The 24,477-nt window shown below is 40.0% G+C and overlaps 1 protein-coding gene across 3 annotated transcripts in view; it reads left to right on the top strand.

The window, feature by feature from the left end:
- The window catches only part of PSMA1 (proteasome 20S subunit alpha 1), a 131,886-nt gene extending 109,192 nt beyond the window's left edge, over positions 1 to 22,694 (top strand). Inside the window, exons 1-10 of one of the 3 annotated variants that reach the window (XM_012504302.2) lie at positions 6,105 to 7,035; positions 8,315 to 8,359; positions 9,383 to 9,484; positions 9,624 to 9,727; positions 12,890 to 12,978; positions 13,655 to 13,725; positions 13,841 to 13,970; positions 16,590 to 16,669; positions 19,787 to 19,897; positions 22,322 to 22,694. In XM_012504302.2, the coding sequence (XP_012359756.2) occupies positions 7,033 to 7,035; positions 8,315 to 8,359; positions 9,383 to 9,484; positions 9,624 to 9,727; positions 12,890 to 12,978; positions 13,655 to 13,725; positions 13,841 to 13,970; positions 16,590 to 16,669; positions 19,787 to 19,897; positions 22,322 to 22,378 (792 nt within the window). In that variant the 5' untranslated portion in view covers positions 6,105 to 7,032 and the 3' untranslated portion in view covers positions 22,379 to 22,694. Of the gene's footprint in view, positions 1 to 6,104; positions 7,428 to 8,314; positions 8,360 to 9,382; positions 9,485 to 9,623; positions 9,728 to 12,889; positions 12,979 to 13,654; positions 13,726 to 13,840; positions 13,971 to 16,589; positions 16,670 to 19,786; positions 19,898 to 22,321 lie in introns of those variants that run through there. The other 2 variants (XM_030829530.1, XM_030829529.1) reach the window with 2 other exon arrangements.
- Positions 22,695 to 24,477: the final 1,783 nt, after the last annotated feature.

The following is a 24,477-nucleotide window of genomic DNA, read 5'->3' as shown; positions in this document are numbered from 1 at the left end:
GATATATGATCCCTACACCTAGCAGGGGGGTAGGGCAGGGGTTGAGGTCACAGTGGACTAGTGTCTGACTCATATCTGAGGAATTCATTCATTCAATACTTAATGTAGCACTTATTAAGTACAGGCACTGTATTTGCCTATTCTAGGTACAGGCAAATGCAGTGGTGAGCAAAATAGATAAAAATGCCCCGCTTCATGGAGATAGCATTCTAGTGGATGAGAGCAAGAAATTTTGGCTAATTGCAAAAATGAGTTTGGGATATGGTCCAAGTCTGCACTCTCAGAGGCAAAGCCACTCTGTAGGTATTTGGATTAGACCAGGGCTACTAGAAAGGGTCACAAAGAAGGATGAGACTTCCACAGAAAAAGGCTGGGGGTGTAGCTATACATGTTAGCAATTAACATTGAGCTGACAGCCAGATGAAATATATTTACCCAAGTGTAAGCACAAGATTACCAGTATTTTCTCATTGGGCTAAGGTGAGAATTAAGGTGTTACCAAAGAACACATAAAGTAACAAGTGTCAACTATAAACATCTGCCAAGCTCAAAGAGTACCAGCTCTTAATCACAGAACTGTAGTAGCCAAGTTAAGAACGTTCTTGCCTATTCCTCTGTTTGAACATGAAAGAAGGAAGGAAACCTGGAGTTGGTGGTGATGATGGGAGTTGGGGTGGGGGCAGGTGTGGTGGGGATTAGGAGAGAAATTTTAGACAGGGACATAGAAGGGAAGTCAAACATTTTTTACTTGAACAACCAGAAAAGTCATGAGATTTGTATCTTATTTTATTCAATGAGCATGGGAGGATTAACTCCACCAGGTGTGTTTTAACATGTGGAGTGAAAATAAGTTACTTACAAATTGCACCCTATACATCTATTTGTTCAATGTACCAGTTATAGGTGCTAAACATAATAACACGATAAGATTTACACATCTATGAAAAAAATTTTCAACTTGGCTTTTATTTAGAATTTACTTTTATTTGATTCTTTTAAAAGCCTAACATAACTTACCAATTACCTTTAATTTTTTTTTTTTTTTTTTTGAGACAGGGTCTTTGTCACCCAGGCTGATCATAGTTCATTGCAAACTTGAACTCCTGGGTGTCTCACGTGTCCAAGTGAAGAGACCACCAAACAGGCTTTGTGTGAGCAACATGGCTGTTTATTTCACCTGGGTGCAGGCGGGCTGACTCCGAAAAGAGAGTCAGCAAACGGTGGTGGATTATCATTAATTAGTTCTTAAAGGTTTTGGGATAGGCAGTGGAGTTAAGAGCAATGTTTTGGGGGCAGGGGGTGGATCTCACAAAGTACATTCTCAAGGGTGGGGAGAATTACAAAGAACCTTCTTAAGGGTGGGGGAGATTACAAAGTACATTGATCAGTTAGGTTGGGGCAGAAATAAATCAATGGTGGAATGTCATCAGTTAAGGCTATTTTCACTTCTTTTGTGGATCTTCAGTTACTTCAGGCCATCTGGATGTATATGTGCAGGTCACTGGGGATATGATGGCTTAGCCTGGGCTTAGAGGCCTGACATTCCTGTCTTCTTGTATTAATAAGAAAAATAAAACAAAATAATGGTAAAGTGTTGGGGCAGCGAAAATTTTGGGGGGTGGTATGGAGAGATAATGGGCGACGTTTCTCAGGGCTGCTTCAAGCAGGATTGGGGCAGCATGGGAACCTACAGTGGGAGAGATTCAACTGAAGAAAGATTTTGGGGTAAGGGGTTATATTGTGGGGTTGTTAGAAGAAGCATTTGTCGTATAGTATTGGTGATGGCCTGGATGTGGTTTTATATGAATTGAGAAACTAAACGAAAGACACAAGGTCCGAATAAAAGAAGGAGAAAAATAGGTATTAAAGGACTAAGAATTAGGAGTACTCAGGATGTCCAATTAGAGAGTGTCCAAGGGGGTTCAACGTTATTGTTTGCTTGGTTGGCAAGTTTTTGGGCTCTATCCTTGAGTTTTTTTATGTTGTTACATACCAGGCCAGATTGATTTAGGTAAAAATAGCACTCTTCATTTAAAAATATACAGAGTCCCCCCCACCTTTTCTTTTTAGTAGTAAGTCGGGGCCTCGGTGATTTTTGAGGAAAGAGAAATGCAAAGCCAGCAATTGTTTGTTAAAGAAGGATTAGAAACAGCTAGGAGAGAGTGACTGAGATTGATAGTGTGGTGGAGATAGCTGGGAGAGGTAGAGGGTGGCATAAGAATGGGAACGAGAATAAGAGTAAGTATAAAAGTAAAGAATAGGACTTCATCAGGGTGAAAGTATTGGAGTGTACTTTGTCACTGAAGATCTTCTATCCACTTAAAGAGAGACTTAAGGGTGGCAGTTTGAGGTAAAACCAGGTGCCACTGAATACCAAGAGCCTGAGAAACTGAGGTGGGAAGGCCAAACTGAGGAATTATGTCTGACAGAAGGGAAGAAATGACCGTGGTGGCCTTCTCAGACCCTGTGGGAAAGGCCTCTACCCATCCAGTGAAAGTGTCTACGCAGACCAAGAGGTATTTTAGTTTCCCGACTCGAGGCATGTGAGTAAAGTCAATTTGCCCGTCCTGGGCGGGGGCAAATCCCCGAGCTTGATGTGTAGGGAAAGGAGGGGGCCTGAACAATCCCTGAGGAGTGGTAGAATAGCAGGTGGAACACTGAGAAGTGATTTCCTTAAGGATAGATTTCCGTGATGAAAAGGAAATGAGAGGTTCCAAGAGGCAGGCTAGCGGCTTGCAACCTACATGGAAGAGGTTATGAAATGGCAATAGAATAGAATGGGCCTGTGAGGCTGGAAGGATGTATTTTCCTTGGTCCAAGAACCATTTGCCTTGTGTGGGAAGAGATCGATAGGTGGAAGTTTCAGTGGGGGAGTAGGTGGGAGTGACCGATGAGAAGGAGAAAAACTGGCCGTGAGGGACAGCAGTTGGAATTCTAGCTGCTTCTTTAGCTACCTTATCAGCATAAATGTTGCCCTGAGCAATGGGATCTGATGCCTTTTGGTGGCCCTTACAGTGTATGACTCCAGCTTCCTTTGGAAGTAAAGCGGCCTTGAGAAGAGTTTTTATTAAAGAGGCATTAATGATGGAGGACCCTTGTGTAGTGAGGAAACCTCTTTCAGCCCATATAACAGCACAGTGGTGCAAGATATGGAAGGCATATTAAGAGTCAGGCATCTTAAGACCCTTGAGACAGGGTCTTGCTATGTTGCTCAGGCTGGTAAATCCTGGCCCTAAGCAATTCTCCTGCATTCGCAGGAGAAAAAAAAAGTGTCGGGATTATAGGTGTGAGCCACTGCCTGGCTTCCAATGACCTTTAAAGAAGTAGTGCTATGTTCGCTGACCTAGTCTTCCTACAAAATATCTTTATTGATCAGTTTTTCAGCTTCTGATTAATGCTCAAGATGTATCTTGAGGCCAGGCATGGTAGCTCATGCCTGTAATCCCAGCACTTTGGGAGGCCAAGGCAGGAGGATAGCTTGAGTCCAGGAGTTCGAGACCAACCTGGGCAACAAAGTAAGACCTTGTCTCTACAAAAAAAATAAACAAAATTATCTGGGCATGGGGGTACTTGCCTGTAGTCCCAGCTACTTGGGAGGCTGAGGTGGGAGGATCACTTGGCCCAGGAGGTCAAGGCTGAAGTGATTGTGCCATTGCACTCCAGCCTGGGCAACAGAGAAAGACCCTGTCTAAAAAAAAAAAAAAAATGTATCTTGAGAGCTAAGGAGCTGAGTATGGTGGCTCACTCCTGTAATTTCAGCACTTTGGGAGGCCAAGGAGGGAGGATCACTTTAAGGCCAGACATTCATGACCAGCCTGGGCAACATAGTAGGACCCTGTCTCTACAGAAAATTTTAGAATTAGCCAGGTATGGTGGTGTGCACCTGTAGCCCTAGCTACTTGGGAGGCTGAGGCAATAGGATGGCTTGAGCCCAGGAGTTCAAGGTTACAGTGAGCTATGATCATGCCACTGCACTCTAGCCTGGGCTACACAGCTAGACTCTGTCTCTAAAAAAAAAAGTTGTTGTTGTTGTTTTTAAATATGTATCTTGAGCTAAATCCCCAAAACACACAAAGAGGAGCTGAAAATCATATAAACCTTTAATAAGCCCTTGGGACTTTCAGTTTTAACAAAAAGGTCAACCAAATGCCCCTTCTTTTGGTCTACAAGTAGAGCTTTGATAACAGCCATTCTGAAGAGTACAGACAATTGCTGTGAATAAAGGATGTATCACAAAGCCCCAGATATTTGCTTAGGAAATAATTATCAGAAGGACAGGTTTTGGAGTAATAGATCTATCACTCATTCATTCAACAAATGTTTAGTGAGTGCCTAGTATATGCCAGGGTTTGTTTCAGGTACTAGGAATATCTCAGTAAATTTTTAAAAACTAAAAAAATTATGTTTGGATATTTATGTGATTCCCTGTTGCATATTTACAATGTGTGCTTCAACTTTTATTTAAACTAGATTAAGTGGGTTTCTTTTATTTGTATCCAAAAGGCTCTTTCTATGAAAGTGACACAGTAATAAGAAGTTACCATCCCTAATTGCAGGAAGCTCCTACAAGTCAGTAAGAAAATGATTAATACAATAATATGCGGAAAGGAATGAAGTGGCAATCCACTAAAGTAACATAAACAGCCAAGAAATGCAACAAAAGATTTTTTTACTAGTAATAAAAAACTATAAATAAAACTAAAAATTAAAGAAACAGGTTTTCTTTTTTGGCCTATCAACTTGATAAAAGTAAGAAGTACTTATAATATCCAGTGTTGGTAAGAATACAGAGAAAATTGACTCTCAGGCAGCGTAGAATATTAAATGGATATAACTTTTTTTGCAACTCAGCCATATTTATCATAACTGTAAATGTAAGTTCCCTTTGACCCCACAATTCTACTTCTATGAATTCTTCATCAGGTAAGGTAATTATGTACACAATAGGTGTGTATGTACAAGAATATTCATTATAGTATTTTTATGATACCAATAACTTGGAAACAATTGAATTGCACACCAATAGTTAAGCAAATTATTATATTTCCATACAATAAAATACTATGCAACTATTGAAAATAATATAGACCATTACTTATGGACATATGATAGCTATAACTTTTTAAGTGTATTAATAAAAACAGTTCAGTATCATCTTATTTTTAAAAATTGTATATTTATTACACATCGGTGTGAGGCATGTGACTAGAGAGATATATATGGAAAGAATTGTCAAAATGTTTATGTAGTATATGACAATTTTTAAATGAGCATTTATTTAATCAGCACTATTTATAAACACTTAATATGTGCTACGCATTGTGCTAGGTCGTAGAGAAACGAAAGAGAACAATCTATTAATTTAATCTGTTAATTTAGTCCACCAAATCAACAGTGTTTTTTAGAAATACGACAATAACCAGTGTTGATGAATTAGAGAAGGCAACCTCATATACTACTGTTGAGAGTATACGTTGGTAAAACATTTCTGGAGAACAATTTAGTAGTTGTTTTTGTTTTTTGTTTTTTTTTCTGGGATGGAGTCTCACTCTGTCGCCCAGGCTGGAGTGCAGTGGAGTGCACGATCTCGGCTCACTGCAACCTCCGCCTCCCGGGTTCAAGAGATTCTCCTGCCTCAGCCTCCTGAGTAGCTGGGACTACAGGCGCACGCCACCAAGCCCAGCTAATTTTTGTATTTTTAGTAGAGACGGGGTTTTACCATGTCGGCCAGGATGGTCCGATCTCCTGACCTCGTGATCCACCCGCCTCTGCCTTCCAAAGTGTTGGGATTACAGGCGTGAGCCACCGCGCCTGGCTTTTTTTTTTTTTTTTTTTGAAACAGAATCTCTATTGCCCAGGCAGGCTGGAGTGCAATGGCGCGACCACGGCTCACTGCAACCTCCATCTCCCGGGCTCAAGAGATCCTCCCACTTCAGCTTCCCGAGTGGCTGGGACCACAGGCGCATGCCAACATGCCCAGCCTTTTTTATTTTATTATTATTATTATTGTAGCGATGAGGTCCCACTGTATTAAAATAATATAGTGATCTCGAACTCCTGGGCTCAAGCGATCCTCCGTCCTCGGCCTCCGATAGTGCTGGGATTACAGGCGTGAGCCACCACACCCAGTCTCTTTTTTACAAAGAATATAAATAGCCGGTGGATGTTAGATTGGCAGCTGTTTGCAGAGATGTCAGACTATTTCATTATGGAAAGATGCTCTCAAAAGACAAAATAGATAAATCGAATGAAAGTGTCCATTTTTTCTCAGTGGCCTAATCTGTCAGGTACCATGCTTGGTTTTGAGGCCATAGAAAGACATTAGCACCCTCTTGGAGTTCAAAGTCTGGTGGAGGAAACCAATCATAATAATAATGAGGGTTAACGACAACAGAACCTTGAAAGATAACATCTCCAGGGAATAAGGAAGAGCATTCCAAAGTATTTTGCCAAATGGCAAAAACCGCAGTTACTTTTGCACCAACCTTAACACAAATAAAAGCATGTACACAAACAAGATACTCGAGGAAGAATACGGCTGACACACAGAAAAGGATCGTTATCTTGTGGCTTTCCTGCAGCCTCGTTCCTTTCAGTCACATAACACCCCAAATCTGTGGACGGTTAATGAGAGCTAGTATCATCCAGAGTCACGGCTGTTGCCTCGGACGACTTTAGATGCAGCCCGCCAGCGGGAGAAACTGGAGGGAATCCGCCATACACAGGAACCAAGAAGGCTACGTGACAGGGGCTGCCCCGCAGCTCTCAGCCGCCGGCACTCCCAGCCCAGGTTTCCCGCCAATCTCAGTTCCTAGATCTTCCGAGGCTCCGCCCGCCGCCAAGCGGTCAGAGAGTTTTAAGGAAGGGGAAGTGTTGCAAGCCTATCGATATCTCTGGAATAGACTGCGCTACCCTACGCCGCCGCCGTCAAACTCCCGCAGACTTCTCTGTAGATCGCTGAGCGATACTTTCGGCAGCACCTCCTAGATTCTCAGTTTTGCTGGAGGCCGCAACCAGGCCCGCGCCGCCACCATGGTACGTTGAATCCTGATCTCTGGAAGGTTTAGGGCAGAGCTCTGGTGACTGTGGGATGACGAGCCACCTGTCCTGTCATCCTTAGCGCCGCCCGGGGCCACGAGGTATGGGAGCCTCGGCTGACGGCCGGGCTCCGGCAGTGATTCAGCATCTCCGGCCTGGCCGAGCTAGGGGCTGTCGGTAGCCAGTGCGGCCTTTCCACCGCTTTCGCTTCCCGGGGAGCCTCCGACACTTCCTCCTCGGTCAGCTAGATGAGTTTGCCCCTCAGGTTCCTTCAGTGGAGTAGATTCTGAGCGGTCCAGGATAGCCCCTAGTGCTGTGTATGGGAGAGGAGAAGACAGAGACTTGACTTGGAGGCCTACCTGTACCACCAGTGCGGACTTGACCCCCAGGTTTGTGTTCCTGGACCGCGTCCGTTTTCCTGGTGGGTCTGTCTGATTTATCTCTCGCCTAGACTTCGATTAGAAGAGGCCCTTTTCAATCATTTTGTCCAGTCACCTAGTTACAGATGAGTAAGCCGAGGCTGAGAGGGGAAGTGATGGAATCAGGGTTACAACATAGGGTTCTGGGTTTCCAGTGCTGTCTGCCATTCTAGCACTCAATCTCACTCCCATGATTATTCTCCCCAGTACTGCTAGACTTGTTATAATAGTCATAACAGCCGTAATGGTTCTATCGCTGCAGCTATTTGTGTCCACCTCTAACTTTGTGAGGACATTTTTGTTCATTCAATATGAATATACAGACAGAGCACTTGTACAGGCATAACTACAGTGAACATTCAAAAATAAGTCATACATGTCCCTAATCATAAAAACAGAAAGGGACGTTTAGATAAAGAGTTGTGGGAGTATATGTTAGGGGGATTTGGGAAGAAAAGGAGAAGACTTCAAGAAATCGACATTTAAGCTAACTTAAAGAAAAGGAAGGCTTTTAACCATTTATTAGGGCCCAATAAAAGGGAGCAGCATAAGCAAAAATAGGCAAGAAAGTTGATTGTGCACTTTAGTAATTGAGCCTAAAGGGGTTGCTATGGAGGGTGTTAGAATAAGAGTTTGGAAAAATAGGACCCATTTAGATCTTCCTCTCCCTCTCCCACCAGTTTATGGTAAATGTAGAATTGGCTTACATCCGAGTACAGTAGTAATCTTCCAGTAAGACTGCATGAACAGAGTGCCTTAACATTGAATGGAAACACAAGCATATTTCTTAATGAATGTTAAGAGTTGGGATTTGAAATGTTCTTCTATTAACAGGTCTTTTTTTCTTTTACTTTTAGTTTCGAAATCAGTATGACAATGATGTCACTGTTTGGAGCCCTCAGGTAAAATAATGTTTTTAAACCATTTCTGTGAAGTGGCTTTTTGTGGCTGCAATATATTTAGAAACTTGAGAGAGCGTAGGCTTGGGGAAAATGGAATATAATTATTTTAGACGTTCTTGGAAGTTGCATTTATAATTAAAATAGGTTTCCTGATGGACCTAGAGGACATTATGTTAAGTGAAATAAGCCAGAAACAGAAAGAAAAATATTTCATGCTCTCACTTATATATGGAATCTTTTGTTTAAAAGGGCAAATACAGAGAGAGAGTAAAACAGTGGTTACCAGGGTAGGGGGTGGTAGTGGGGAGGAAAAAAGAGGAGATACAAAGTAGCAAATATGTAGGTTGAGCAAGTGGAAAGATCTAATGTACAACATGAAGACTACAGTTAATAATGCAGGTAGTGTTTTGTATTCAGGATTTTTGCTAAATGAGTAGTTTATAGCCCTTGCCACAGCAGAGGAAAATGGGTAACTATGTGAGACAACGGATGTGTTCATTCTGCGATAGTGACCCTACTATATATATGTATCTTATAACATCATGTTGCATACGTTAAATACATACAAGAAAATTTATTTTAAAAGAAGCCTTCAGCTGGGCGCAGTGGCTCATGCCTGTAATCCCAGCACTTTAGGAGGCCAAGGAAGGTAGATTGCTTGAGTCTTGGAGTTCAAGACCACCCTGAACAACATGAAACCCGGACTCTACAAGAAATACAAAAATTAGCTGGGCGTGGTGGTGCTTGCCTATAGTCCCAGCTACTGGGGACGGTGAGGTGAGAGGATTGCCTGAGCCCAGGAGGCAGAGGTTGTACTGAGCTGAAGATTGTGCCATTGCACTCCAGACTGGGTGACAGAGTGAGAACCTGTCTCAAAAAAAAAAAAAAAAAAAAAGTCTCTTGATTTAAAAAAAAATCAGTTGAGATTTAACTATGCTCACCTGATATTTGAAAACTCTAATTTTTAATTTATAAAAGGTCTTCTAAGATGTGTGTTTTTTGTTTTTTTTTTTTTTTCTTTAGGGCAGGATTCATCAAATTGAATATGCAATGGAAGCTGTTAAACAAGGTTCAGCCACAGTTGGTCTGAAATCAAAAACTCATGCAGTGTTGGTTGCATTGAAAGTAAGTAAAGTAATAAAATATGTCTTCCTCTGTAGAAAACTATTAATGTAAATTTCACCATAGACAATAAGATTGTAAACTTATTTTTACATTTGTCTTTTTTTTTTTTTTTTTTACATCTTATAATGTCTCTATTTAGAGGGCACAATCAGAGCTTGCAGCTCATCAGAAAAAAATTCTCCATGTTGACAACCATATTGGTATCTCAATTGCGGGGCTTACTGCTGATGCTAGACTGTTATGGTAAGTATAATCATGAAAAATAAACATCCTTTTTGATGCATAATTGATTAGTTTTCTCAAAAAGATCCAGATAAGGTATTTTAGGAAGCTGTCTGCCAGAATGTTTGTAAATTAAGATTATGAATACCTTGGTGGGTTTGAGTTTGTTATTAAATTTTCCATTTTTTGATCCTTGTAGGAGTAACTGATAAGATTAAATATTAGCACTTTTTAGAAATCACTGAGTAATGTGATATTTGTTAATGTGATGTATATTGTTTGAGACCCTGTTATGTCTAAGAAGAACTTGATACTTTTGTCTGGTTTCTAAGGACAAGCTGAACCATACTTGTTTTCTTTGTGCTTGTTTTCTTCAATATGTCATTATTTATTAGACATTTATTTTTTGCAATGCCCAATACTGGATACTGCGGGATATATATAAGTGACTCAGACATGGATCTTGTCTTAAGGGAACTTGAAAGCAAGTTTATCTATAAACTCAAATGTAGTTTATCTATAATATAACAGAAAAATTTCTGTGAGAGTCTAGAAGAGACAGATTATTTATGGTTAAAAGGCAATACAGAAATGAAGAGATAGGGCTTTGAAATTGCACATATTGAGTTCTCACCCTCACCACTTAGTATCTGAGATTGGGCTAAATACCTAAACACTGAATTTTTTCCAGTGTTTTCTTCATCAAGGCTATTTTAAAATATTCTTTATTTAATTATTAATTTTTTTGAGATGGAGTCTCACTGTCACCCAGGCTGGAGTGCAGTGGCATGATCTCAGCTCACTGCAACCTCTACCTCCCAGGTTCAAGCGATTCTCCTGCCTCAGCCTCCCGAGTAGCTGGGATTACAGGCACCTGCCACCATGCCTGGCTAATTTTTGTATTTTTAGCAGAGATGGGGTTTTGCCATGTTGGCCAGGCCAGTCTTGAACTCCTGACCTCAGGTAATCCTCCCACCTCAGCCTCCCAAAGTGCTGTGATTATAGGTGTGAGCCACCGCACCCAGCCTGTTTTTAAATATTTTAAATTGCCTACCGTAAACCACTAACACAGAGCCTTTCAGGTATTATGTGAGTATGTGTGTTGTGGATGGCAGGTAGTTAGCTAAAACTAATCTCTTAAATTTGCGATTCGATTAGGAAAGAAAGAATATAAATTATAAGGGTGGGCCTGGCACAGTGGCTGCTACCTATAATCCCAGCTCTTTGAGAAGCTTAAGGTCAAGAATTTGAGACCAGGGCAACATAGTGAATCCCCACCTCTACAAAAAATTTTAAAACTCAGCTGGGTGTGGTGGCACACACCTGTTGTCCTAGCTACTCAAAAGGCTGAGGTGGGAGGATTGTTTGAGCCCAGGATTTCAAGGTTGCAGTGAGCTATGATAGTGCCACTGTACTCTAGCCAAGGCGACAGAGTGAGACCCTATTCTTTTTTTTTTTTTTTTTTTGAGACGGAGTCTCGCGCTGTCGCCCAGGCTAGAGTGCAGTGGTATGATCTCGGCTCACTGCAACCTCCGCCTCCAGAGTTCAAGCAATTCTTCTGCCTCAGCCTCCCAAGTAGCTGGGACTACAAGCGTGTGCCACCACACCTGGCTAATTTTTGCATTTTTAGTAGAGACGAGGTTTCACCATATTGGCGAGGCTGGTCTAGAGCTCCTGACCTCATGATCCACCTGCCTCGGCCTCCGAAAGTGCTGGGATTACAGGCGTGAGCCACAGCGCCCAGCCGAGTGAGACCCTATTCTTAAAACAACAGCAGCAGCAAAAACAGTGTAAGTAGTAATGCTATTGTTTAAGAATTTCAGGCTGAGCGCGGTATCTCATGCCTGTAATCCCAGCACTCTGGGAGGCTGAGGCGGGTGGATCACCTGAGGTCTGGAGTTCAAGACCAGCCTGGCCAACATGGCGAAACCCTGTCTCTACTAAAAATAAAAAAATTAGCTGAGCGTGGTGGCAGGCTGCTGTAATCCCAGCTACTCGGGAGGCTGAGGCAAGAGAATTGCTTGAACCCAAGAGGCAGAGGTTGCAGTGAGCTGAGATCATGCCATTGCACTCCAGCCTGGGCAACAAGAGCGAAACACAGTATTAAGAAAAAAAAAAAAGAATATCAAGTTACTCAGCCAGTCCCTTGCTCTAAGTCAGCAATATAATGACAGCCTTAAGGGTTTCCACCTACTCTTCAAAATGGAAAATGTATTATATTATCAAACATTTTATTTAACCCAATCTATAAAATATTGCTATGCCAACACATAATCAATATAAAAACTTTATTAATGAGTTATTGCACGTTTTTAGGTACTAAGTCTTTGAAATTTGGTATGTTATTTTGTACTTGGTGTACATCTCAATTCAGTCTAGCTACTTTTCAAGAGCTCCATAGCCACATGTGATTATTGCCTGCCATATTGGGCAGTATACTTTTAGGCAGCATTGGGAAATGGGCTTAAATATAAGTACTGAACAAGTAGCTTGGTTCCTGTAGTCAACCATGTGATAATCAGATGTGACATACATATATACTGGACAAAGCAACATTGAAAGAAAGGAGCATATCCATTTCTTGTTGATCTTATTTATAGACATAAATTTTCTTCTCCCCAGTGTTAACCTTGCTTGAATTTCATCAGATTTAACAGTGAAACTCAGCGGCTAGTGTCCAGTATCTCCTCTAGAGTGCTTCTTATGAATAGAAGTAACAGTGGCAGGAACACGTAAAGATGCCCTCTGCTGTGGTTTCCATTTCTTATAGTTGCTCTTTTGGGGAAATGTTAGTCTGCTTTCAAGAAAAAAGGACAGAGTAGATAATCTTTTTGCTGGTTCAAGATCTAGAATTAAGACAAGCTTGCTGACAATGGGAAGGCTAAGAGAAGAGAGGTTGCTCTTTTTCTTTTGTTCAGCCTTCTCTTCTCTGTTCTATAAGTGCTCTGATACAAAGATTTTCTAGAGCTAAAAAATGTTTCAGTCTTTTTTAAAAACTTATGTGGCTCCAGAGTTTAGCACAAAAACGCACCCTTGCAGGCATGTCTTTCTTACCTTCTGTTTTTCTTATATGGATGTGATCCATATAAATGCTTGGAAGAATTCGAAGTGAAATCAAACAATTTAGATTGGAATAGTTGTCTATAATTTGAAATTACTAAACTTTTTTTGTTTCTTTTTTAGTAATTTTATGCGTCAGGAGTGTTTGGATTCCAGATTTGTATTCGATAGACCACTACCTGTGTCTCGTCTTGTATCTCTAATTGGAAGCAGTATCCTTTTTATGTTGGCATTTATGGATATGAACTTTGAAGGGTTTTGATACTTGTGTTAATTATTAGGAATGTAATAATAACATGACATAGGTAAGATTGTGAAAACTTTAAAACAACAAATTGGATTGCTCTTTCATTAGCCTTTATAAGCAATTTATATTTGCTAGACATAAATAAGCCCAACTTCAGGAAAATTATCTAAGCATCTTTTTAGAGGGGATTTAAAGTTTCTTAATGGTTCTAGATGTCCCAAGAAATCCTAGACCCCTTGTATCCAAAACAAATCAGGTTTTACATGGGAAGAAATTATTTTGCTGGCACTCTTTCTTAGATTCGGTAGAAAGTCAAACATTTTATATTAGGCCAAAGAAATAGTGTCCTATTGCATTATTTCTCTGGTGGATTATGCAACAATTAAGGAATAAGCCAGAGACCTTTGTTAATAATGCATAATTTGAAAATAAAGACAGTACTTCATTCCTTGTTAAAGCAAGCTCTTTCTGTAGTCCCAGCTACTCAGAGAGGCTGAGGCAGGAGAATGGCGTGAACCCGGGAGGCAGAGCTTGCAGTGAGCCGAGATTACGCCACTGCACTCCAGCCTGGGCGACAGCGAGACTCCGTCTCAAAAAAAAAAAAAAAAAAACCAAAAAACAGGCTCTTTAACCAGTCTAAGAGACCCAGATACCAACACAACGATATGGCCGGAGACCATATGGTGTTGGGCTGCTTATTGCTGGTTATGATGTAAGTTCATTGAATATTGTTATATGTTAATTTTTTTTAAATTAACTAGAAATTTTTATAATTTTTAGTTCAACCAAAGTGAGTAATTATGTGGTGTATTTATTTCTATTTGTAGGATATGGGCCCTCACATTTTCCAAACCTGTCCATCTGCTAACTATTTTGACTGCAGAGCCATGTCCATTGGAGCCCGTTCCCAATCAGCTCGTACTTACTTGGAGAGACATATGTCTGAATTTATGGAGTGTAAGTGACAGCCTTGCTTTTTTTGTTGTTTTTTTTTTTTTTTTGCCTCTTCCAGTCTATATAGTAAATAAACATAGTATCCTAAATGCATAAAACTATAAGTGTTATAGAAAGAATTTTAAAAAAAAAATTAAGCCCATGAAGAGTTTATTGTTTCTATCACATATACTAATTTTAACTTCTGGTTACCACAGTAGTTTCAAGCACGAGTAGAACTTTTTCAAAATATAAATGTGTTCCCAACCTTGAAAATTCTTGATTCATTTGGTCAGAAGTGTGCCCTGTGGAGTGGAGAGTGGAGAACCACTGTACTACCTGCCAGTTGTAAGCTCTGTTCACTTTTAGTTTTCTGTGAGTCTTTTGTTATTTTAAGCCACACAGACATTTCTGCATTAGTGGTCCATAAACAAGAAATAAAAAGGCAGTGTAGTTGAGGGAGAAGAAGGTAAAAGAGGTAAGATGTTATGACAGGACAGGTTTTCAAGTGCTTTGCTTTGCATTGGAAGGAGGGTATCGGGTTTTACGTTTCTCTTTGTCATCTGTTTTCTGGTGATGAAGCATTCTTTGGAGGAAATATTTGGGGTTTAGTGAATGCAGAGAAAAATAGTTTAATTGACATTACTCAAAGCAAACTGTTGTAGGATGACAATAGCTTTAGCTTTGGGAAAAGAGGATTCCTTGGACAAATGAGCTTGGTAAATGCTGGCTTAAAGTTTAACATTTTAAATTATGGCAAATGGATTGGGGTCCCCAAGGTTACCCCTAAATTTGGAGATATGCTAGGACTTAAAGCACACAGCACATAGTCATACTCCCAGGTAAGACTTTTAACAATAAAATAACAATACATAGGTGGATCATTAAGGAAAAATACAGTCCAGAGGAATCTATGTGCAGGCTTCCTTATGCTCTTTCCTTCCCATAAGGAGTCACAGAGTACACTTGCAGCAGTATGTATGTGATGTTTCTGCCCAGGGAAGCTCATTAGAAACTCAGTGTCCAAAGTTTGGTTCAGAACTGCTCGTATCAGCACCCTCTGCCTAGCATATTTCAGTCTGGATAGGAAATTCCTAAAGATTGCAATAAATCTATAGATAATTTTGGGGAGTACTGCTACTTTGATGATACAAAGCATCTGATCCATGAACATGGAATATCTTCATTTATTTAGGTATTTAATTCTTTTTTTTTTTTTTCCTGAGACGGGGTTTCACTCTTTTTGCCCAGGCTGGAGTGCAATGGCGTGATCTCAGCTCATTGCAACCTCTGCCTCCCGGGTTCAAGCAATTCTCCTGCCTCAGCTTCCTGAGTAGCTGGGATTGCAGGTATGCACCACCACGCCTGGCTAATTTTGTATTTTTAGTAGAGATGGGGTTTCTCCATGTTGGTCAGGCTGGTCTCAAACTCCCGACCTCAGGTGATCCGTCCACCTGGGCCTCCCAAAGTGCTGGGATTACAGGCGTGAGCCACCGCGCCTGGCCAGGTATTTAATTCTTTCACTGATGTTTTGTAGTTTTCAGTGTACAAATCATATTTGTCTTATAAGTATTTTATTGTTTTTGGTGCTGTTGTGAACAGAATTGTTTTCTTAATTTCATTGCATATTATTCATTGCAACTACATCGAAATACAGTTGATTTTTGTATATCAATATTATATCCTGCAATCTTGCTGAACTTGTTTATTAGTTCTAGTCATTTTTTTATAGATTCCTGAGATCATGTCGTCTGGGAATAGAGATAGTTTTACTTTCTCCTTTCTAATTGCCCTGGCTGGAACCTCTGGTACAATGATGAATAGAAGTTGCATGAACAAACCTTCTTTTTTTTGTTCCTCAACTTAAGGGAAAAGGTTTTAGTCATTCACTGCTAAGAATGATGTTACCTGTCAGCTTTTTGTAGATGCCCTCTATCAGACTGAAGAGGTTCCTTTCAATTACTAGTTTGTTTTGTGTTTTTATTATGCAAAGATTTTAGGTTTTATCACATGCTTTTTATGCATCTCTTGAGGTGGTTATGCAGGTTTTCTCCCTTCCTTCAGTGTAACTGAAAGTTACACTGACTTTCAGTTGTTAAACTAACTTATTCTTGGGATAAATCTCGCTTGTATATGGTATATAATTTTTTTAATATGTTGCCAGGTTCCGTTTGTAGTTTTTGTTGAGGGTTTTGTTTTGTTTTGTTTTGTTTTTGCATCTATATTGGGTCTGCAGTTTTATTTTCTTGTGATGTCTTTATTCTTGGTATCAGTAATACTGGCCACATAGAATAAGTTGGAGATTCCTTTTTACAATGAGCAAATATAAGGACTAGGATTCTACAGAACACATTCTACAAAACTTGGAGTTGTATAATTTATAGTCGGGACTTTGATTTGACCTAGCAAAAGAGAAGATCAAAATTGTAACAAAAATCATGAGTCCTCTCATTAAATAAAATAAGAATCAGCAATGTCATAGAATGCTATTAAAAGATTATATGACTAGCATTAAACTTGGCTGTTTTTACTGTGATAAGTTTAGTGTGTAACTAAAAACCACAATTTGAGACTATAGATTTGATAAAAGAAGCCTAGCATAACAATGAAATTAAGAAATAATTATTAATTTATTACATATAGGCAATTTAAATGAACTAGTTAAACATGGTCTACGTGCCTTAAGAGAGACACTTCCTGCAGAACAGGACCTGACTACAAAGGTAAGTATTGTTTTTTCCAATTGTAGATATTAATGTTACAGTTTAAACCTTTATTGCATAAATGTAATGGAGTATATATACAACATTCTTTAATTTGGGATATGATTGTCTTGGCAGATTCTTTCCCTTTAAGCTATTTGCTAAGTAATCCAATTTTATTTTTTAAACATTTCTTTTTGGTACAAAGCAGTAAAACCAGTAAATCTCATACAAAATGTCCTTCATTATTTTCAGCAGATTGGCATATCTTGGTATTATTTAGTTAACAAAAATATATATATATTGAGCACCTACCATGTGCAGGCACTTTCTAGGCATTGAAAATATAGTAAACACAACAAATATCTTTTTCTTCATGGAACGTACATCCTAGTAGGGAAAGATAGACAGTATACACATAAGTACATTATATAGTATATTAGAAGAAGATAAATGCTATGTAAAAAATTAAAAAGTGTTAAAAGGAGAAAGAATGACCAATTGGATGTAGGTAGGTGTAATTTAAAATAGGTGGTCAAGTATATTCTCACCAAGAATATGAAATTTGAGGAAAAGATATAAAGGAGGTAAGTGAGTATGAGCTATGCAGATCTAGAGCAAAATTATTCTAGGAAATACAAATGCAAAGACCCTAGTATTTAAGGCAAGGAGGCCAGTAATGTGGGGGTCAATCATCAAGAGGAAGAGGAAAAGGGAAGAAATCAGAGAGGTAATGGAGGTCCCATAAGCCATTGTGGGTACTCTGCATTTTACTCTGGGTGGGCTGTTAAGTGTTTGAGCAGAGGAATACCATGATTTGGTTTAGGTTTTAAAACAATCACTCTGGTTGGCATTTTAACAACAGATTGAGGCCAGGCGCAGTGGCTCACGCCTGTAATCCCAGCACTTTGGGAGGCCGAGGCGGGCAGATCACGAGGTCGGAGATCAAGACCATACTGGCTAACACGGTGAAACCCTGTCTCTACTAAAAATACAAAAAATTAGCCAGCCATGGTGGCAGGCGCCTGTAGTCCCAGCTACTCGGGAGGCTGAGGCAGGAGAGTGGCGTGAACCTGGGAGGTGGAGTTTGCAGTGAGCCGAGATTGCGCCACTACACTCCAGCCTGTCCAGCCTGGGCGACAGAGCGAGACTCTGTCTCAAAAAAAAAACAAAAAACAACAGATTGTGGGCCAGGCGTGGTGGCTCACGCCTGTAATCCCAACACTTTGGGAGGCTGGGGTGGGTGGATCACTTGAGGTCAGGAGTTCAAGACCAGCCTGGCCAACATGATGAAACCCTGTCTCTATTAAAAATACAAAAATTAGCCAGGCTTGGCGGTGCATGTACTCCAGCCTGGGTGACAAAGCAAAACTCCATCTCAAAAAAAAAAACAGATTGTAGGGGTAGATAGATAGTGGGGCTATGGGTAGAAATAGTTTTAAGGCTATTCAGGTAATTCATGTGAGAGATGACAGTGATTGGAGCAGAGTGACAGTCGAGTTAAAGATGAAGAGTAGTGGTTCAATTTTGGATATCTTTTGAAATTACAGCCAAAAAAGTTTGCTAATAGATTTGTTATAGGGTGTGAGGGGGGAATGTCTCCAAGGTTTTGGGCCTAATTAATTGGAATGAAAGATTTATGATTTACTGAGGTGAAGAAGATAATGGGAGGAACAGGTTTTAGAGTAGGCATTGGGGAGGAAGGTCAGGCAGTCAGTTGTGGACATGTAAAATTTGAAATGCCTTTTTGTCTAACTGACGGTACAGAGTAAGCAGTTATAAGCAACCCGTGGAGTTCCATGGAGAGTGGTCCAACCTACATTTCAAATTTTTGAAGTCTTTATATAGAAATGGCATTTAGAGTCTGGACTGGAAGAGATTCATAAAGGAATTGAATAGTTAGACAAGCTTTGTGAGGACTGGACCAAGAACACTACCCTTTAGCACCTGGGAGATGAGTAGGTGTTGGCAAAAAAGACTGAGAGAGGTGGTCAGAGAAGTGGGAGGAAAACTTGGAAAATGAGGCATCTTTGGAGGCAAATGAATAAACTTTCAAGGAGGAGGGGCAATGAAGTTATCACTGAGGACCTAACAAGACAGCCTTAATGGAATAATAAGGCAAAAACCTGATAGGGGAATCAGGAGAGAATGGGAGATGAGGAATTGGAGATAGCTTTTTGGAGGATATTTCTGTTGACGGTGACTCTGTCACTCTGCTCCAATCACTATCATCTCTCACATGAATTACCTGAATAGCCTTAAAACTATTTCTACCCATAGCCCCACTATCTATTTACCCCCACAATCTGGTTTGTTTTGTTGTTGTTGTTGTTGTTGTTGTTTTTGAGATGGAGTGGTGACTGGAAGAGGAGAGAAATAAATTGTTTTGTTTTTTAAGATGGAAGAAATTACATCACATTTGCTGCATGATTGTGAGAGTAATCCAAGTAAATTTAGGGAAGCATTTATGAGGAAAAATAATGAGAAAATTGTTAGAACAATGTCCTTTAATAGTACATAGGTGGAAGGGTTGGCCTTAGAGAGGAAGTTTTAATGGGAAAGGAGAGAATCTAGGGACATAGGTACAGGAAAGAGTGGATACAGTGGGAACTTGTGAAAGTTCTCTTCTAATTGCTTCTGTTTTCGCAGTAATATAGGAATAAGGTTTTCAGCTTCAAAGAGCTTGGAGAATGTTAGAAGTGTCTAAAAGAAGGGGAGCATGAATGATGTAGAAACAGGTATAGTGGGATCCAGGAACCACTAAGGCCTACTTGAAGTTAATGATCATTAATAAAGTGAGATTAGTCAGTTTTATAAAGCCATTTTGTTATAGTGATTGGATAATTATTTTTTAATATCAATGTGAAGACTTTATAGCCTGCATTATCTTTTTAAAAAAATGTTTCTAGATAACATAGATCTTTGGAGTTACTCATGATAATCAAAAGTTAATATTAAATCTGCAAATGACAAGGGTCCGCTAGTTTCCTTCTTTTTTCCCCTACACATAAGTGGTTTTTAAGGTTTTATTCAAATGCTATATAAATTCTTACTCTGCTTTTTTCACCCAATATTTTATCATATATATTTTTTCATCCAAATTCTCTTATTTTACTTTTACCATATTTTACCCTTCAGAATGTTTCCATTGGAATTGTTGGTAAAGACTTGGAGTTTACAATCTATGATGATGATGATGTGTCTCCATTCCTGGAAGGTCTTGAAGAAAGACCACAGAGAAAGGCACAGGTATGTAATCATAACACAAGAGGCTTTAGTTCTATTGTAAGCTGCTGTTCTTACCACAACTGTGTCTGTAAATTTTCCATTTTGACTTAAATATTGAAATGGGCCCATAATTGAAATGGCAACAGGAAAATTAAGAACTGAGTAAAGTTAAATATTGAAAGGGCAGTGATCTCCATAAACACAAAAAGGGGGCTGGGTGTGGTGGGTGGCTCATGCCTGTAATCCCAGCACTTTGGGAGGCTGAGGCGGGTGAATCACGAGGTCAAGAGATGGAGACCATCCTGGCCAACATGGTGAAACCCCGTCTCTACTAAAAATACAAAAATTAGCCGGGCGTCATGGCACGCACCTGTAGTCCCAGCTACTCAGGAGGTGAGGCAGGAGAATCGCTTGAACCCGGGAGGCGGAAGTTGCAGTGAGCCGAGATCCCACCACTGCCCTCCAGCCTGGGCGACAGAGTGAGACTCTGTCTCAAAAAAAAAAAAAAAAAAAAAAAACACAAAAAGGGAGAAGTGTTGATTATTTGGTTATCTATTGCTAGGTAATAAGCCACCCCAAAACTTAGGGGCTTAGAACAACAAACACTACTTCTCACAATTTTGCGGCTGACTGGGGCTCAGCTACATGGTTCTTTGCTGGTCTCACCTGGGATCTCTCAAACATTGCAGTCATTTGTGGGGTGCAACTGGAACACCCAAGATAACTTCAGTCACATGTCTTCTTTACTCACACCTTTTAGATGTCTTAGAGGAGCATCTAGAAGGCAGAGACCTCTGCTAGGATGACTGAGCCTCTGTCCATGTAGTTTCAGGGCCACTTCTTCAGCAGGGTCTCTCTAGCATATTGGCAACTCAGGGCTTGCAAAAGTCAGAAGTGAAAGCCGCCAGGCATTCTTAAGGCTGAAATGCAGGACTGGCACAACATCACTTGTACACATTCTGTTGGTTAAAGTGAGTCACTGGCCCGGCCCAGATTCTGTTTGAGCAGAGACTAGGAGAAATGCTCATTGGGGGCCAGCTTTGGACACTAAGATGGCTCTTCATAAAGAGAAAAGCATCAAGAAGTGAATCTCAGGTTAAATATGGGTCTTTTTGCTAGATGTTTAGAATACACATTTGCTATTTATAGATGCTTATTTGATAGCAGTGTAATTGAAAGTAAAAAAGAATCTAGTATGGAAATTTCTACAGCAAGTTTTTTGAACTTGGAAAGGATATTGTTGGTACTATTTGGGGGATCAAGATTTGCAATATTTAAACTGTTTTTGGTAAAAACTAGCACTGTTGGGAAGAATGCTGTGGAATACCACAAACTAGTTTGGCAAAGGGGAAAAGAATGTCTAAAAAGTGCTGATTGTATTTTAAGCATAGTAGTGATAATACAAGGAAGTCTTTTACTCCTGAGCAATGCAAAGTACGATAAAATGGTGGAATTGTTCAATGATATTTAGGTTTTCAGAAATGTGAAATTATATATACAGTTATCCTCAAACAGTATGGGGTTTAGTAGTGCCAAACTCCAGCAGAGTTGAAAATCCACATATAACTTTTGACTCCTAAAAATCTTCTGATAGCCTGCTGTTGACTGGAAGCCTTACCGATAACATAAACTGGCAATTAACACATAAATAGACTAGTTTCTTTTTTGTTGTTTTTTGAGACAAGGTCTTGCCCCCTTGTCCAGGCTGGAGTGCAGTGGTGCCATCATAGCTCACTGCAAGGTCGAACTCCTGGGCTCAAGCGATTCTCCTACCTTCCCCCGCCCCACCAAGTAGCTGAAACTACTGGTGTGTGCCACCATGCCCAGCAATTTTTTTTTTCTTTTTAGTAGAGATGGGATCTCACTGTGTTGCCCAGGCTGGTTTCAAACTCCTGGGCTTAAGCAATCCTCCTGCCTCAGCCTCCCAGAGTGTTGGGATTACAGGTGTGAACGGCTGCACCCGACCAAATAGACTAGTTTCTACATATATTTTATGCATTTGGCATACCTAACTTTTTCTTACTCTTTTTTTTTTTATATATATTTCTAGGCTACTCAGTTGGTCTGCTAGTTTATATTTATTGGAAAACAAACAAACAAAAACAGCTTCACCCTAAACAATGTTAGAATAAAAGCAAACAAAAAAAAAAGAAAAAGAAAAAAAAATCTGCATATAAGTGGACCCTCACTGTTTAAACCTTTGTTGTTCAAGGGCCAACTGTATTTTTTTTTAAATAAAAAATCTTTATTCACCTCAAATCATGAGCACTCAAGGAGAAAAAAAAAATAGTGCTCAGAAATGTTAACAGGACAGTGAACTAAAATTGAGTATTCAGAATATCTCTTTACCCCTTTTTCTCAAATTTTTGTAATGTAATATTTGTGATTAGATGTGTATATTGATCAAGTGTTCATTTTACATATTTTTTTTCTTTCCCTGTTAAGCCTGCTCAACCTGCTGATGAACCTGCAGAAAAGGCTGATGAACCAATGGAACATTAAGTGATAAGCCAGTCTATATATGTATTATCAAATATGTAAGAATACAGGCACCACATACTGATGACGATAATCTATACTTTGAACCAAAAGTTGCAGAGTGGTGGAATGCTATGTTTTAGGAATCAGTCCAGATGTGAGTTTTTTCCAAGCAACCTCACTGAAACCTATATAATGGAATACACTTTTCTTTGAAAGGGTCTGTATAATCATTTTCTAGAAAGTATGGGTATCTATACTAATGTTTTTATATGAAGAACATAGGTGTCTTTGTGGTTTTAAAGACAACTGTGAAATAAAATTGTTTCACCGCCTGGTATATTGGGTTTTTGTTTTTTTAAGTAGCTTCAACTCTATATAGTAGTCCAGGATTACAACTGGTCATTTGCCTAATTAAGTTGCCTTATTTTTAGTGATGGAGAAAAATAATGCCTCTTATCTGTCATAGCCTTATAACAGTTCTCCAGTGTATGGACTGGCTGCATGAGAATCCATGGAGATTTGGTTTAGAATACAAATTTCAGGGTTCAACTGTGGTGATTTTAATTAAAACTTAAGAAACCACCACTTCCTGATATAAGCATCAGTTATCATATGAATGGTCTTCTTTCCAACCAGCAAATGGCAGTAGTTGTAGCTCTGGTCTTTGAAGAGAACTTCTGTAAAAATAACACTTGGGAAATTGTAATCCCAAACCTTTTATCCTCTCCAGCCCCACTCCAGCATGATCTTTAGGCTGCCTTCTGTTATTCCCATGCGTGGTATACTCAGGTATTGCAGAACCATTTTTATCTTAGACCATGTAAAAGGAAATTAGAGGAAATCTGATTTTTTTAAAAAAAACCATAATCCTGGCTGGGTGCGGTGGCTCATGCCTGTAATCCCAGCACTTTGGGAGCCCGAGGTGGGCGGATCACTTGAGGTCGGGAGTTCCAGACCAGCCTGACCAACATGGAGAAACCTCATCTCTACTAAAAATACAAAACAATTAGCTGGGTGTGGTGGCACATGCATGTAATCCTAGCTACTCAGGAGGCTGGGGCAGGAGAATCGCTGGAACCCAGGAGGCAGAGGTTGCAGTGAGCCAAGATCGTGCCATTACACTCTAGCCTGGGCAACAAGAGTGAAACTCCACCTCAAAAAAAATTTTAATTTAATTTAATTTTTAAAAACCCATAATCCGGCAGAGTGCGGTGGCTCACGCTTGTGATCCCAGCACTTTGGGAGGCCAAGGCGGGCGGATCACGAAGTCAGGAGATCCAGACCACGGTGAAACCCCGTCTCTACTGAAAATACAAAAAATTAGCCAGGCATGGTGGAGGGCGCCTGTAGTCCCAGCTACTGGAAGAGGCTGAGGCAGGAGAATGGCGTGAACGTGGGAGGAGGCGGAGCTTGCAGTAAGCCAAGATCGCACCACTGCACTCCAGCCTGGGGCGAGACTCCGTCTCAAAAATATATATATATAAAAATAAATAAGACAAAAACCGTAATCCAAAATTTGGCTGCTGACATCTAGAGGAGTTATTTTATTTTCTGAGATAATACATCTTTCTGAAGAGAAATTCATTTATAGATAGTAACCCATTTTAGACCTAATTCTAATTAGCTGCTATTGGCTTTGGGCAAGTTACTTAGCTCCTTTTTAAGGAAACCCTTTGGAGAATTATACTGAGGGTTAAAAGGGAGAATTTATGTGATAACACTTTTTAAACTCTAAAATTCATAGTTTATTTTTCCCCCCAACTTTCCCAAATCTTCAAAAGCCTTAGTAGGTTTAAATCTCCCTGATTTCTTAGAGAATGGTAAAAGTAGCTCTGGGAGCCTTATTAAGGGAAAGATGTCTAAGTACTGGAAAGTGAGAGATGTCATTTTCTCCAGCAGTAGCCTCAGGAATCTACCATGTAAGCTTGGGAGTTAGATGCAAGTACCATGTGGCTATTAGACCTACAGTGGAGTTGCATCAAGCACATGTAACTTTCCACACACCTACATACACACACACACAATAGTGAACTCAGGAACTCCCACCTGCCTCTACACTCAATGGGTATATAGTCTGGGGAGGGAGCATAAGTGGGAAATATAATAATTTGCCCTTTGCT

Source organism: Nomascus leucogenys, chromosome 15, assembly GCF_006542625.1.
Source record: "Nomascus leucogenys isolate Asia chromosome 15, Asia_NLE_v1, whole genome shotgun sequence".
Lineage (NCBI taxonomy): Eukaryota > Metazoa > Chordata > Mammalia > Primates > Hylobatidae > Nomascus > Nomascus leucogenys.
This window is presented reverse-complemented; position numbering and strand designations above follow the sequence as displayed.